This window comes from Labeo rohita, chromosome 1 (assembly GCF_022985175.1).
Source record: "Labeo rohita strain BAU-BD-2019 chromosome 1, IGBB_LRoh.1.0, whole genome shotgun sequence".
Classification (NCBI taxonomy): Eukaryota; Metazoa; Chordata; class Actinopteri; order Cypriniformes; family Cyprinidae; genus Labeo; species Labeo rohita.
This window is the reverse complement of record NC_066869.1, coordinates 19,362,590-19,376,754: the sequence shown is the minus strand read 5'-3', so window position 1 is coordinate 19,376,754 and position 14,165 is coordinate 19,362,590. Positions and strand designations below refer to the sequence as shown.

General features: G+C 33.7%; 1 protein-coding gene across 1 annotated transcript in view; it reads right to left on the bottom strand.

Moving 5' to 3' along the window:
- Window positions 1–9: 9 nt before the first annotated feature.
- Window positions 10–14,165, bottom strand: part of itsn1 (intersectin 1 (SH3 domain protein)) — a 54,493-nt gene continuing 40,337 nt past the window's right edge. Inside the window, 12 exon segments of the mRNA XM_051108819.1 lie at window positions 10–2,229; window positions 2,231–2,331; window positions 3,947–4,120; window positions 4,225–4,308; window positions 4,398–4,480; window positions 4,580–4,701; window positions 4,798–5,010; window positions 7,501–7,668; window positions 7,794–7,892; window positions 8,104–8,287; window positions 8,467–8,573; window positions 9,439–9,560. Of these exon segments, the coding sequence (XP_050964776.1) occupies window positions 2,182–2,229; window positions 2,231–2,331; window positions 3,947–4,120; window positions 4,225–4,308; window positions 4,398–4,480; window positions 4,580–4,701; window positions 4,798–5,010; window positions 7,501–7,668; window positions 7,794–7,892; window positions 8,104–8,287; window positions 8,467–8,573; window positions 9,439–9,560 (1,505 nt within the window). The 3' untranslated portion in view covers window positions 10–2,181.

Here is a 14,165-nt window from a genome sequence, read left to right as displayed (position 1 = left end):
AAGCCTAAATCTTGGTCCAATTGAGTTTTATTTGCAACATTAAGACAACACACTGCTTCTACATTGATAACAATACGCTGTCATCAACATATGTACTTCTCAATTTGTAATATATTATACTCCATTCAAAGTTTTAAACATAGACACATATATTACTGTTCAATCAATGGGGCTTTGCTCATTAAAAAATAATGAAGGTGAGGGCAAATCTTCTGGTCTGAAATGTACAGTGTGCGTGATAAGAGCTGAGGGAAGGAGATGAAGAGAAGAGGGAGGGAAAAGGAGCGGAAAAAAGAAAAGATGTGTGACCACGACCCCTTGCATTGTCTGAAATTTTCTTCGAGATGAGGTTTGGGGAAAGTGACCCAGCAGAAAGCATTCGAAGCACTAAGAATCACTCTTTCTCATATGTACACATCCACACACACACACGTAGAAAAACCAAGTGGAATAACTTGCTGGCCCCACAATAGCTGTTTTCCTTGATCACTCTGGCATCTCACTAGCACAGCAGTGGAATATTAATGCGTGTATTGCATCTAGACAGGGAAACACACAAAATTTAACAAAACAGATCCCCCGCTACAGTCCAAAAGGAAACGACAGCTTTCTCAGGCTCAGTAGTGTGATAACACATTTTATCATCCCTGTAAAAACAGAAGGCTCTTTCTATGACATATCTTAAGAACTGAAGACATTTGCAGCAGATGCGGGTTGAGATTGATCCCTTTTGCTCACTAGTTCATTGTTTCTACATGCTGCATGTTATAAACATCTTGCTATTTTTTCTGCAAATAAACAAAAAAGCAAATAAGAACACAAAATATGAACTCTGACATCTCTTATTTGTACAAATGTGACTACAGTGTTGATCACTAATGCCTAACAACAATACAAGAATGAAAAAACCAACATACATAAATCAAAAACAAACTGTGAACTCATTAGTAATGCAGTATCAAACTTAAATATAGTACTATATATTAAATAGTTTACTTTGTGATGTACCACAGCAACACTAAGAACACTGGGAAACTGAAGAAGAATTTTTTTTTGGCCTTTTAGGGACGTTTTATTTTTTTTTAATTAATTATATAATTAATTAATTTATTTTTTTTACTGGGAAATGCTTCTGATCACCCTCGAACAGATGCATAAATAAATAAAACCTACATAACAAAAGATGCTAAGAAACAAATATAACAATTTCCCTCCCAATTCATTTAGTTTATTTTAAAATAGTCTTTCCGTGGAGCATTTGTTGTCGTATCTTTTCAAAACTTGCTGAAAATTTCCCTGAACATGCTCACGTTTAATGGACCCTCAAAAGAAAACATCTCGACTACATTCAGTAGTTGAACGGTCACCAAATATCTTTCAGTAAAAACAAAAATAAATGAGTCGGTTGACAGTAGAGAGGTTTGCCAGCAAAACCTGGTTTTAGCTTTTAGTGTTAATGACTGAAACTGTGGAATAAAATGTTGAAAAGCCAGTAAGACTATAAGGGTGAATCTCACAAAAACATGTCCAGGTCACATTCTCATTAGATTATCATTACTGTAAGTACATTACTGTAAATACACTGAAAAGCAGTACAACAAATATTACCATGAGGTATAAATATGTCATTTAAATAATATATCAGTATTTTCTTCACAGAATTATATATATTTTTTGGAATTATGCAAATAAGGTTTCATGAGATTCACCCATAATGACGGATTTGACTGGAATGGCACATTATTTGGAACGTGTCATCATTCTAGAATGATTCTGTGTAATGTTTCAAATGGCACTACTGTTTCCGGGTCATGGAGCAGTTGTTTATACAACTACTGTCTGTTTGATTCTATAAGACATACAGCATCCTGAGACATCCTTCACATCGTTAGAGAACTTAAAGTTTCTCGTCTACAGTACATCCTTCATTTTCACTCACATACTTGACTTGTCTTGAAAGGTGTCAAGGACATTAAAAAATCCGACTGGGATCACTGATTAAGACTGTTACAGCATTTTGCAGACTTACAAACGTTTGTGCAAATACACACATTCACACTCTGGGATTGATGATGCTGGGTGGAGTGGGACTGTCACATTAGGCTGGTGGGCTTTCACCACGGAGGAGTAGCGGATATGGAATCTGGGGAGGGGTCAAAAGGTCAGGTCAAACAACGTGGGTCAGGGTTCGTCAAAGAGCTGAAGGTCCAGTCGCACCACAATCTCCCCCCGTAGGGACTTCGTGTAAAAGCAGACGCTTGGTGATGGGCCCCTTGGAGCCCTGGTCCTTCTTGATGTCGGCCAGCCGAATCTCTGTCCTGCCCAAGAAATCTATGCAGAGAGAGGAAGATAAACTTTATTTGGTTACGATTATAAACTAGCTTTCAACAGTTTATAAGATTTTTTACATATATTTTTTTTTTTAAAGAAGTCTCTTATGCTAATCAAGGCTACTTTTATTTGATCAAAAATACAGTATAAACAGTAATATTCAGAAATAGTTTTTACAATTTGAAATAACAGTTTTCCTTTTTCCATGTAATTTATTCCTGTAATGCAAAGCTGAATTTTCAGCAGCCATTATTTGAAATCTATCATCTATACTGCTGTGATAAGTGTTGGTTAGTCTAACGCAGTACATGTAGCAAGGGTTTTTATAATAAATAAAAAGAAAACAATTAGAATAGAAAAAGAATAGAGAAAAAAGCTCGTGTTAGAGGGTCAATTTCTTTTTAATTAATAAAATGTTTATAATAAATAAAATTAATAAATATATTATTGATAAATAATATTTATAATAAATAAATAAATACAATTAATACATTAAAAGAAAGCAACCAGATAGAATAGAAAAAGAATAGAGAACGCTAGTGTTAGAAGGTCAATTTCGTTTTAATAAATAAAAAGTTTATAATAAATAAAAATAACAAATATTATAAATAAATAATATTTATAAATAATAAATTAATATAAATCAAGTAGAGAGAACAGAAAAAGAATAGAGAACACTTGTGTTAGAGGGTCAATTTCTTTTTACTAAATAAAACGTTTAAAATAAATAAAAACGATAAATATTAATAAATAATAAATGAATAGAAATCAAACAGAATAGAAAAAGAATAGAGAACACTAGTGTTAGAGGGTCAATTTATTTTTAATAAATAAAAAGTTTATAATAAATAAAAATAATAAATATTAATAATATTTATAAATAATAAATAAATAAAATTAATAAATAAAAAGAAAACAAGTAGACTGAATAGAAAAAAATAGAGAACGCTAATGTTAGTGGTAATGTTTTATAATAAATAAAAAAAAGTAGATAGAATAGAAAAAAATAGAGCATGCCAGTGTTAGAGGGTAATTTTTTTTAATAAATAGAAAAGTAGATAGAAGAGGAAACGTATAGAGAATGCTAGTGTTAGTTAGAGGCTCCATTTTTTGCAATAGAAATGCAACAGAAATTTTTTGTAACAATATAATGTACCCCTAAATTTGTTTTTATTTTTTGAAAGAAATTATTGGTTTTACTCAGCAAGAATGTGTTAAATTGACAGAAAGTGATAGCAAAAAATTACATTGTTAGTTATTTTGAAAAAAGTTTTGAGTAAATGCTGTTCTTTTTAAATTTTTATTTATCAAAAAATCCCTCAAAAGAATCACTGTTTGCAAAAATATGTATTAGCAGCACAACGGTTTCCAACACCGATAATAAATCAGCATATTAGAATGATTTCAGAAAGATCATGTGACACTGAAGACTGGAGTAATGATGCTGAAAAATGTATCAAATATATGCAGCCTTAATCAGATGACTTTTTTAAAAAAACATTAAAAATATTACTGATCTCAAAACTTTAAATGGCAGTGTATATACATTCTGATATGTATGATTATACGTGAGAGCATACATAATGTACACAAGTATGTGAATGATTATACTGACCGTCCGGGGAGAACTGATCCCTCTCAAACACAGTGACACACAGCACATCCTGCTCCAGGTCTTTGATGAAGAACTGGCAGTTTGAGTTCCATTTAGGGTTCAGAGTGTCCTGCAGCGTCTTTGTGACGTGACACTGAGAGCCCATCGTCACCTCACAGTACGGGTTGCTCTTCCCTGCACACACACACAGTGGACATTTACAATACGATCGATAGTACTAAAATGCTTATAACCTAGTAAAGCACCTTAAATCTTATTATGCAGAATTCATTCTTTACCATTTGAGCGGCAGGGCTTGAGCTCAATGCCTTCAACAATGTTCACCATTAGCCGGCCAATACCAGTGGCCCTCTGAGACCTCACTGCAAACATAACAGAAACACAAAACCAGTGCTTAGCAAACACTCAGAGCATTCATAGCTTTATTAAAGCAGCGAGATGTGAGACAAACCCAAGTAGGCTTTCTCTCTCTTCTTCTTCTCCGTTTCAATGAAGAGCTCAGAAGCAGCTTTGATCTTCTGCACCCAAGCCGTCCTGCAGGATTACAAGATGTTATTGAGAATTATATCTGAGCACATGTATTGTAGGTAAATAGGTACAGATTTGAATAATGCACAAATGGTTTGCAAATACCGCTCGTTGATGCTCTCAGCCCGTATAGTGTAGACTCTATCAATGTGAGATATGTGGAATATGGGTTCATCTCCTGAAGGATCAGTGGGCAGCTTCACCAGCACCTCATTGAGAAAGATTGGCTGCAGAGGTCAACGAGTCACGTTAAGGATCAAAGAATAAAAACATATTAAAGATCAAAAACTGATAAATAAATACGATTTCTCAGAATGTCTGACCGTTTTGTACATGCGATACTGCAGGTGGGATTTTGCACTGAAGACCTTGTCTGTTCCAGACGAGCCCAGAGGTTTGATGATCTGCGTGAGGAGCAGGAAATCGTTAAACAGGAAGCCGTAAAGCTCCTTGTTGCTTTTGGCTTTGTAGAGTTTTCCACTGTGCAGGAACTTCCGAGGGCCCAGACAGTTTGTAACCGAGTTGAACACAAGTTGCTGTAAAGAGAGAGAACTACCTTTAGGTAACACTTTATTTAAGGAACAATTCTCACTAATAACTAGTTGCTTATTAGCATGCATATTATTAGCATATTGGCTGTTTATTGGTACCTATAAAGCACATACAGTTGAGGTCAAAAGTTTAAACCTTGCAGAATCTGCAAAACGTTAATTTGCCAAAATAAGAGGGTTAATACAAAATGCATGTTATTTTTTATTTAGTACTGACCTGAATAAGATATTATTCACATGAAGGACGTTTACATGTAGTCCATAAGAGAAAATAATAGTTGAATTTATAAAAATGACCCTGTTCAAAAGTTTACATATGCTTGATTCTTAATACTGTGTTGTTACCTGAATGATCCACAGCTGTTTTTGTTTAGTGAGTCACTTGTTTGTTAAACAGTTAAACTGCCTGCTGTTCTTCAGGAAAATCCTTCAGGTCTCACAAATTCTTTGGTTTTTCAGCATTTTTGTGTATTTGAACCCTTTTCAACAATAACTGTATGATTTTCAGATCAGTCTTTTCACACTGAGGACAACTGAGGGACTCACATGCAACTATTACAGAAGGCTCAAACACTCACTGATGCGTCAGAATGAAAAATAATGCATTAAGAGCTGGGGGGTGAAAACTTTTTGAATTTGAAGGGTAAATTGAACTTATTTTGTCTTCTGAGAAACATGTAAGTCTCTTGTGTAGATTCTGAAGGGCAGTACTAAATGAAATAAAATATGGTATTTAGGCAAAATAAGAAAAATGTTCACTTCTTCATTCTGGTCAAAAGTTTACACCCCCCGGCTCTTAATGCATCGTTTTCCTTCTGGAGCGTTTGAACCTTCTGTAATACACAAAAATGCTGCTAAAAAACCAAAGAATTTGTGGGACCTGATGGATTTTTCTGAAGAACAGCAGGCAGTTTAACTATTCAGGACAAATAAGGGATTCATGAACAATTATCACTAAACAAACAAACAAAAAAAACAACAACTGTGGATCATTCAGGTAACAGCAGCATTAAGAATCAAGTGTGTGTAACCTTTTGAACAGGGTCATTTTTATAGATTCAACTATTATTATTATTCTCTTGTGGACTATATGTAAATGTCTTTTATGTGAAATATTTTATTCAGGTCAGTACTAAATAATAAATAACATGCATTTTGTATGATCCCTCTTATTTTGGTACAATAATTAACACTAATAATACTTAATTATTAATTAATTATTAATTATTAATTATTAATTAAGTAATTAATTACAAGAATGCAAAAATGCCCCAGCGCAATTAAACAACGTATTACAGCTGTCACGATTAAAATGAAATTTGAAAATGAAAAGTGTCAATTTGCGGAATTACATTTAGATTCGCACACACTGCATCAGATTGCTTTTATGTGTATTTTGTGCAGTGTTGAGCCTTATAACCAATCAAATGTATTTCTGTTGCACTGGCCAATCACAGGCGCTTAAATGTGCTGAAAATGCCAGAGCTGTGTTGTGTGCACACTTGAGACTTCACTCATTATAAACAACACAGTGCAGATGTAAACAAAAGATTGATTTTGTAGCTTCAGTGATTATAGCGGGAGGTTTTGCATAACTTGCATAACTGTGAAGCCACAATGTGACGTGACCAAAACACAGAAACAAATCAAAAATGTTTTTATATTGTTTTCTATATTAATATTAATAATCATTATTACAATATAAAGTGCAGTAATCTACAATGATTTTTGTCACAGTATTGCAGCCCTATGAGCCTCCTTTTTTTTACATGCATAACTTAGACACGATTTTAAGTAGTGTATTGTTACTGACAACAGCTTAAAATACTAATCAAAATAATTGGGTAAATGTAAGTATTTGACATTCAATTAGTATAGTAATTATCACAATAAGGTGATTATACAAATTGCCCTCATGAATGTAAAAAATGCCCTGGAAATCAATTCAGTCCCTCTCTTCAATCCTTAATCAAAAAGTTAATTTCTGACCCTGGTTAATAGTAAATGTGTTCCTTAAACTAAAGTGCTATTAACTCTGATTACAGAGATTTAATCTGTATTGTCATGAGAAAACTACTTGACAAATACACACTACTGTTCAAAAGTTTGGGGTCAGTAAGATTTTTATTTTTTATTTTTTAAAAGAAATTAATAATTTTATTCAGCTAGGATACATCAAATTATTCTGAAGTGACAAAAGTATATATCCCAAATAAATGTTGCCATTTTAAACATTCTATTTCCTCAAAGAATTCTTAATGTTTCCAGAAAAAATACAATTTGGCACAACTGTTTTCAACATTGATAATAATCATGTTTCTTGAGCAGAGAATCAGCATATTAGAATGATTTCTGAAGGATCATGTGACACTGAAGACTGCAGTAATGATGCTGAAAATGTAGCTTTGCATCACAGGAATAAATTACATTTGATTCTAACGTCTGTGTTTATACACCAGGTTTGTGTTATGGTACCTCTGACAGCCCCTCACACTGCACATGTGCCTGGATCCACTCCAGCCGGTCTGAGTTTTCTTTCTCTCGCACGCCTTCGTTGACTTGCGAGCACAGCTCTTCAGCCTTCTCCAGAGCCAGACGCAGGTGACTGTGGTCTGGATGGCTTTCTGGAGTGTTCTCTAAAATCTGTGCATGAGGGGAGAAGAAACATGAGACGATGGTGATGAATATGTTGCTTTTGTAGTGTGTCACTGGTTCTTCAAGTAGTGGTTAGGAAATAGTTGAGTATCAAGATTGTGAGGTTTACATACGTTTTTGATGATGAGGGGGTATCGGGTGACTCTTTGCATGGGTTTGAGGAGGAAACTGGACAGGGGCATTCCCTTACAGCGAGGGTCCATTGCCAGCCTCTGTGAAGATTAAAGAAAAACATGCATAAAATATCAACCACACACGTCATTCAAGTCACCTTTATTTCTATAGCCCTTTATACAATACAGATCACGTCAAAGCAGCTTTACAGAGATAAAACATGCAGAAATATGCAGAATCAGTTACAAATAAAATCTGCAAACAATACCAAAATGTAAATAAAATAAGCATGACACTGGATTAACCCACCTTAACAAACTCTTTGAATTCAGGCACCTCGTCTGTTTTCTGCTGAATGAGGGTGGCGCCGTTGAGCTGGCAGCTGCAGAAGCGGATGTACGGCTGCATGTGAGGAAGCTGAGCTGTCAGGATGTCACCAATCATCTTCACCGGCATGCGCTCACCTGACATCTTCTTCCTCACCCGCAACGCCCTGGAGACATTTAGAGGGGCATTCTGAGTAAGCCACGTAATGCTCATTTACATCTGATCTACTTTTACAGTTGTCTTAGCAACTGTTTAATAAAAATGGAGCTTAAATCAGGGGTTAATTGCATGGTGACTAATGATGAGGTCAGGATTTTACACTGTATTAATCAGTAGGTGGCGTACTTGAGCAGTTTAATGTTGCACATGATCAGCTCTTTCCAGTTGACAAAGATCATGGCCACCTCCTTCTCAGTCAACAACTCCGACTCCAGCAGAGGCTTCTGGAACGTCTGAAAGGAAAGCAAACATACTGATTAGAATTATTTTAAATATTTGCCATTACAGCTAATATTCATTGGGTGAATTTAGAAAATGTATGGGTACTATTTTATCCCAAAATAAAATAAAATAAAATACAAAATAAAATAAAATGACATAAAATAAAATAAAAGTAAAAAAGTAAAATAATAAAATAATAATAATAAAATAAATAAATAAATAAATAACTAAAATAAAATAAAAACCTATTAGGTGAATTTAGGAAATGCCTGGGTAATATTCCAAAATAAACCATAAAATAAAATAAAATACTAAAAAATAAACAACATAACATAACATAACATAACATAAAATAATAAAATAAAATAAAAATAAAATACTCATTAGGTGAATTTAGAAAATGTCTGGTCAATACTCTATCCCAAAATAAAATAAAACAAAACAAAATAAAATAAAAACCTATTAGGTGAATTTAGAAAATGTCTGGGTAATATCCCAAAATAATAATAAAAAAATAAAAAAATAAAATAAAATAAAATAAAATAAAATACTCATTAGGTGAATTTAGAAAATGTCTGGTCAATATTCTATCCCAAAATAAAATAAAATAAAATAAAACAAAATAAAATAAAAAGGAAATATGCATGTTAATTATATATTATATATGTACATTAATTTAATTAAAAAAATAAAAATAAGTAAATAAAAGCAATAATAATTTTTAAAGTATATATGTAATTACTAACATAATGTTGACAAAACACCTCAGCAGTTTCTACTTTCAGGCATGACCATCAAACAGACAACAGCCCTAATTACTGCTGACCTTCGCCAGCTTATGGACCTGATTAAACCATAACTTCTTACTAGTTTTACCTCAGTGACTAGCTGCAGGTCATTGACATAGTTCTCCTCTGTAACAATAAGTTCATGAATGTAACCCTGCCTCTTCCGTTCCACTGGGGTCAGCATGTCAAGCAGGTGAAGGTCAGCACACCCTGTGAAACGCAGAGGTCATGCACAATCAAATCTCATGCTTAGATTAATACATTAAAAGAATTAATAATTTATTAGTACATTAATTCAGTTGTAATTTAGACAGACAAAAATCAAGCACTTACAACAAACTTCTACGGTAAGAATTACACTGGAAATTAAAGATGAATGTTTTTTCTCTATGCATTAAGTAAGGAATAATGTATGATTATTGCAAAATAAAGGACCTGAAGCTTATTACACATAATATCAAATGAATAATTGGACATGCAACATTGATTTGAGTTGAACTTACTTTATTATGTGAGAAGAGAGAGATGACGAAGTGATACGAGGCATAACTAGCAGTTATTGTAGGAACACACTCAACTATCTAAAAATATTTGACCGCAGAATGCTACGATTGCCCAATCAGAATTAAACAGTCCAGACAGCTGTTTACAAAGCAGTCTAAATGTTCATTCACTTCTGTAAAATAAGCATGCAGGCATATTGCTCAAGCAATACTGATTTTATGCCATATGTGAGTCATGAATTAAAAGTTACACTCTAAAAAATGCTGGGTTAAAAACAACCCAGTGTTGGGTGAAATATTGACAAACACAGCAACTGGGTTGTTTAAATGTTTAACCCAACCTTCTGGGTAGTTTTATTAGTTTTAAAGTCAACTATTGTTTAAAAATTACTTATTTGCTTATTTAAAATGAACCCAAAATAGGTTGTAAATTAAAAATCAGACACATAATTACTAGAGGTGTCAGCAATAATCAAAAAGTAAACATTTATGAATACACTAAAGATTGCAGGGTTACTTTTTTCAACCCAAATGCTGGATTCAGCCTTTTTAAAATATTTTACCCAGGTGCTGGGTAGTTTTCTGTGTGTGTGTGTGTTTTTTTTTTAACCCAAATGCTGGGTTCAACTTGGGTCATTTTATTGTTATTTTTACCCAGGTTCTGGGTGTTTTTTTCTACACTCTAAAAAATGCTGGGTTATTATTATTATTATTATTTTTAACCCAAATGCTGGGTTCAGCGTGCTGGTTCATTTTATTGGGTTGTTTTTAATATTGTACTCAGATGCTGGGTAGTTTTTCTGCATTTTTAAAAAAATGCTAGTTTTTTTGGGGGTTTTTTTGTTTGTTTTTTTTAACCCAAATGCTGGGTTCAGCTTGTTGGGTCATTTTATTGGGATATTTTTACCCAGGTGCTGGGTAGTTTTTCCGGACTCTAAAAATGCTGGGTTATTTATTTATTTATTTATTTTTTTACCCCTAATGCTGGGCTCAGCTTAGGTCATTTTATTGTTATTTTTTTTTGACCCAGGTGCTGGGTAGTTTTTCTGGACTCTAAAAATGCTGGGGTATTTATTTATTTATTTATTTATTTTTTTTACCCCTAATGCTGGGCTCAGCTTAGGTCATTTTATTGTTTTTTTTTTTTTACCCAGGTGCTGGGTAGTTTTTCTGGACTCTAAAAATGCTGGGTTATTTATTTATTTATTTTTATTTTTTTTTTTTTACCCCTAATGCTGGGCTCAGCTTAGGTCATTTTATTGTTATTTTTTTTTACCCGGGTGTTTTTTCTACACTCTAAAAATGCTGCGTTATTTTTTTTCAACCCAAATGCTGGGTTCAGCTACCCAGTTGCTGCATAGTTTTTCTGTAACTAAGCTGCTGGGTAATTTTTAATGGCTTATTAAATATTGGATAATTTTTCTATCCAGCCGCTGAGTTGAGCCAGTCTCCGACAAAACAACCCAGCTATTGAGTTATAGTTGAGCTGTAGTCAGAGCTCAGGCTTTATGAGCGGTTCTCAGTGCTACCAATTTGGTGCACATCTTCAGCAAAATAAAGGTTTGTATACATTTTATTTAATTTATAAAGTCTTCACTGTGCTGTAAACTATATTTTAAGCAAAGCAGCATACAAGGATGAGATGTCAGTCAGCTGCGTCAGCAGCGGTCATTTCGCATGATGGAAACACCTTTTGCCTTGCATAACATAAATTAAATTTAGTCGTTATAATACTGAATTTAATTTAAATATGTTCTCTAATCTCAGTACTGTTTGTTTATGGGCAGGTTATGGAGTCAGTCACGGCATATTTAAACTACGTATGAAACGCGAGGCAGCGGTCTGAGGTTCATAGTTCCCCCGTCGAACAGCAGCCCTTCACCAGCTTAGATTTCACCAGGATGAGAATTAGCACTATTTCAGTGAAAAATGATTACAGAGAACGGTTGAATATGCTTATATTAAAATGCTACTTTAAATGTTACATTTTTTATTTCTAAAATGCTTGTTAAACGTAAAAGTTAAATGTATGTAATATTGTAAACTATGCTGTATTCACCCGAATTAATTCAATTTGTCCTATATTTTTGTCCATGGGTTTTCTTGCTTAATAATAAATGTTCATTTTTTGATTATTGCTGTTGTCTCTATAACTGTGAGTGATTTTTAATTTCCAGCCCATTTGAAGCTAGCAATTATTAATAATTTTTAAACAATAGTGGACTTAAATAAAACAACCCAGCATGTTGGGGAAAAAACATTTAACCCAACCAGCTGGGTCAAAATAACCCAGCATGTGTTCTGTCCAATACTTACCCAGTGCTGGGTTGCCAAATAACCCAAGTTGGGTTGTTTTTAACCTAGCATTTTTTAGAGTGTAAGCAATTTTTAAAAAATGTTTATAGTTTAATTATTATTTATTAAACTTCTTAATAAATGTTCATTTATTGAACATATTAATAAATGCTACTTTCCAACCTATTTTGGCTTCATTTTAAGCAAGAAATACAGACATTTTTAAGCAATAGTTGAGTTAAGTAAAACTACCCAAAAGGCTGGGGTAAAATTTAACTCAACCGCTGTGTCAAAACAACCCAATCGCCGAGTTTGTCCATATTTCACCCAGCATTTTAAGAGTGTACTGTGCATTCAAAAACATTGTGCTTGATAGTGACATGATCACTTGATCTGATAGCAGATTGATAAATAAATAAATAAATAAAGCCAGTCTGCAGTTGCCATGGAGTTCTTTAATGGTTACACATTTTTTATAAAGGTGGTATGACACTGTTTAAAGCTAGGAATTGTTGTATATACTTGAGTTTTTAACTGTACATTCATTTTATTTTTTTGATAAAATGCTTTATTAGTCAAGTACAACGGTTAATGCTTTGGACATTTTGGTGAGATATTCAGAACAAATGCATTTTATTACAGAGTATTGCAAATGGGAAGGAAGCATTTGTGCTTCTGTTGTCTGAGGATAGGTATGTTCACTTAAAATAACAAAACAAAACAAAACTGATCATGGACATGATGGACAGTCCATCCAGCCAATAATAAAGCAGCAACCTCAAATACTTTTACACCGTGGAACCAATAAAGAACCACACAGACATGATTTCACGTCTTGTTTCTGCATTAAAATACAACACTGTTATGAGGCAGATAAAAGAAGAAATCATGTGTTGCCAGTACAATTTTGTAGGAGTACAAATTAATGCCATGCTTTGTTTGCCTTCGAACAAGCAGAAAAAACACACTGGATGGTCTAATGACTCTTGTATTTAAAAGAAAATTCCAGTCTTCATGTTGCACTTGTGTAAACGTCTATTTATTCATTAGCATTTGTGATTAGAAGGGTATTAAGCTTATATTCAGTACATTATTGTTTTTCCTTAATGCTGTTTAGGGTTTCATTCAAAGCATGACAACTCAATTTCATAAATTTCGGATTTTCTAAACGCTCTCTGTTCACAACTTGCACTGTCATATTGTTGTTTCCCGGTAAAGGACGGTGTACATACTGCAGTGGATTTTTTAAAACACTATGCATAACAATTTTTGATCATTATAAAAATAGTGAGCTGTTATATCAAGAACACCTCGAAATCTAGCGTTCATCGACATTTCAAAAATAATTGCAAATTCAATCAACATGACAGAATGATGACAGCAAACGATTGAGAATACAAAACAAAAGCATTCATCCATCTATATGGGAAATACAATTATACAAGAAATTAACCCAACCTTGTAAGTAAACCCTTCACTAGTACGTCCCTTCCAGCAACATTTTATACATGTACGCACTTTGTCTATCACTGTACCATCCGTAAGTGGCAGTTGTGCAGTTTTTTTTGGTTTGCAACACCAATTCTCAACCCCGTCACACAAACACAACAAAACAATCAATCAAAATAAAAAAAACCCAACAAACTAAACCAAACAAGAGACTAGCAAGCACACAAACACAAATCAATTCATCCACTGTTTTGGTATGAACATGTAACAAACAATGACACAGAGAGGCATGTGACTGGACCGGATGAACTGAGGCGTCCATCCTGTCCGTCAAATTGACTGACAGCACCTGTGTGTACTGGAAGGGGTGAGGGGGGAAGGGGTTTGTTCTGAATGACACACAATAGAATTCTACATGAAGTCCACACATATCCGACCAGTTTGGTACAGACTCATTTTCGAGATTACTTGACTTGATTTAGACACACTTGGCATCCGAAAAGTATGACTTCTTGATATTTCAATTGGTCGGATATGCTGTACACATCGCTATGTCTCAATTCCACAT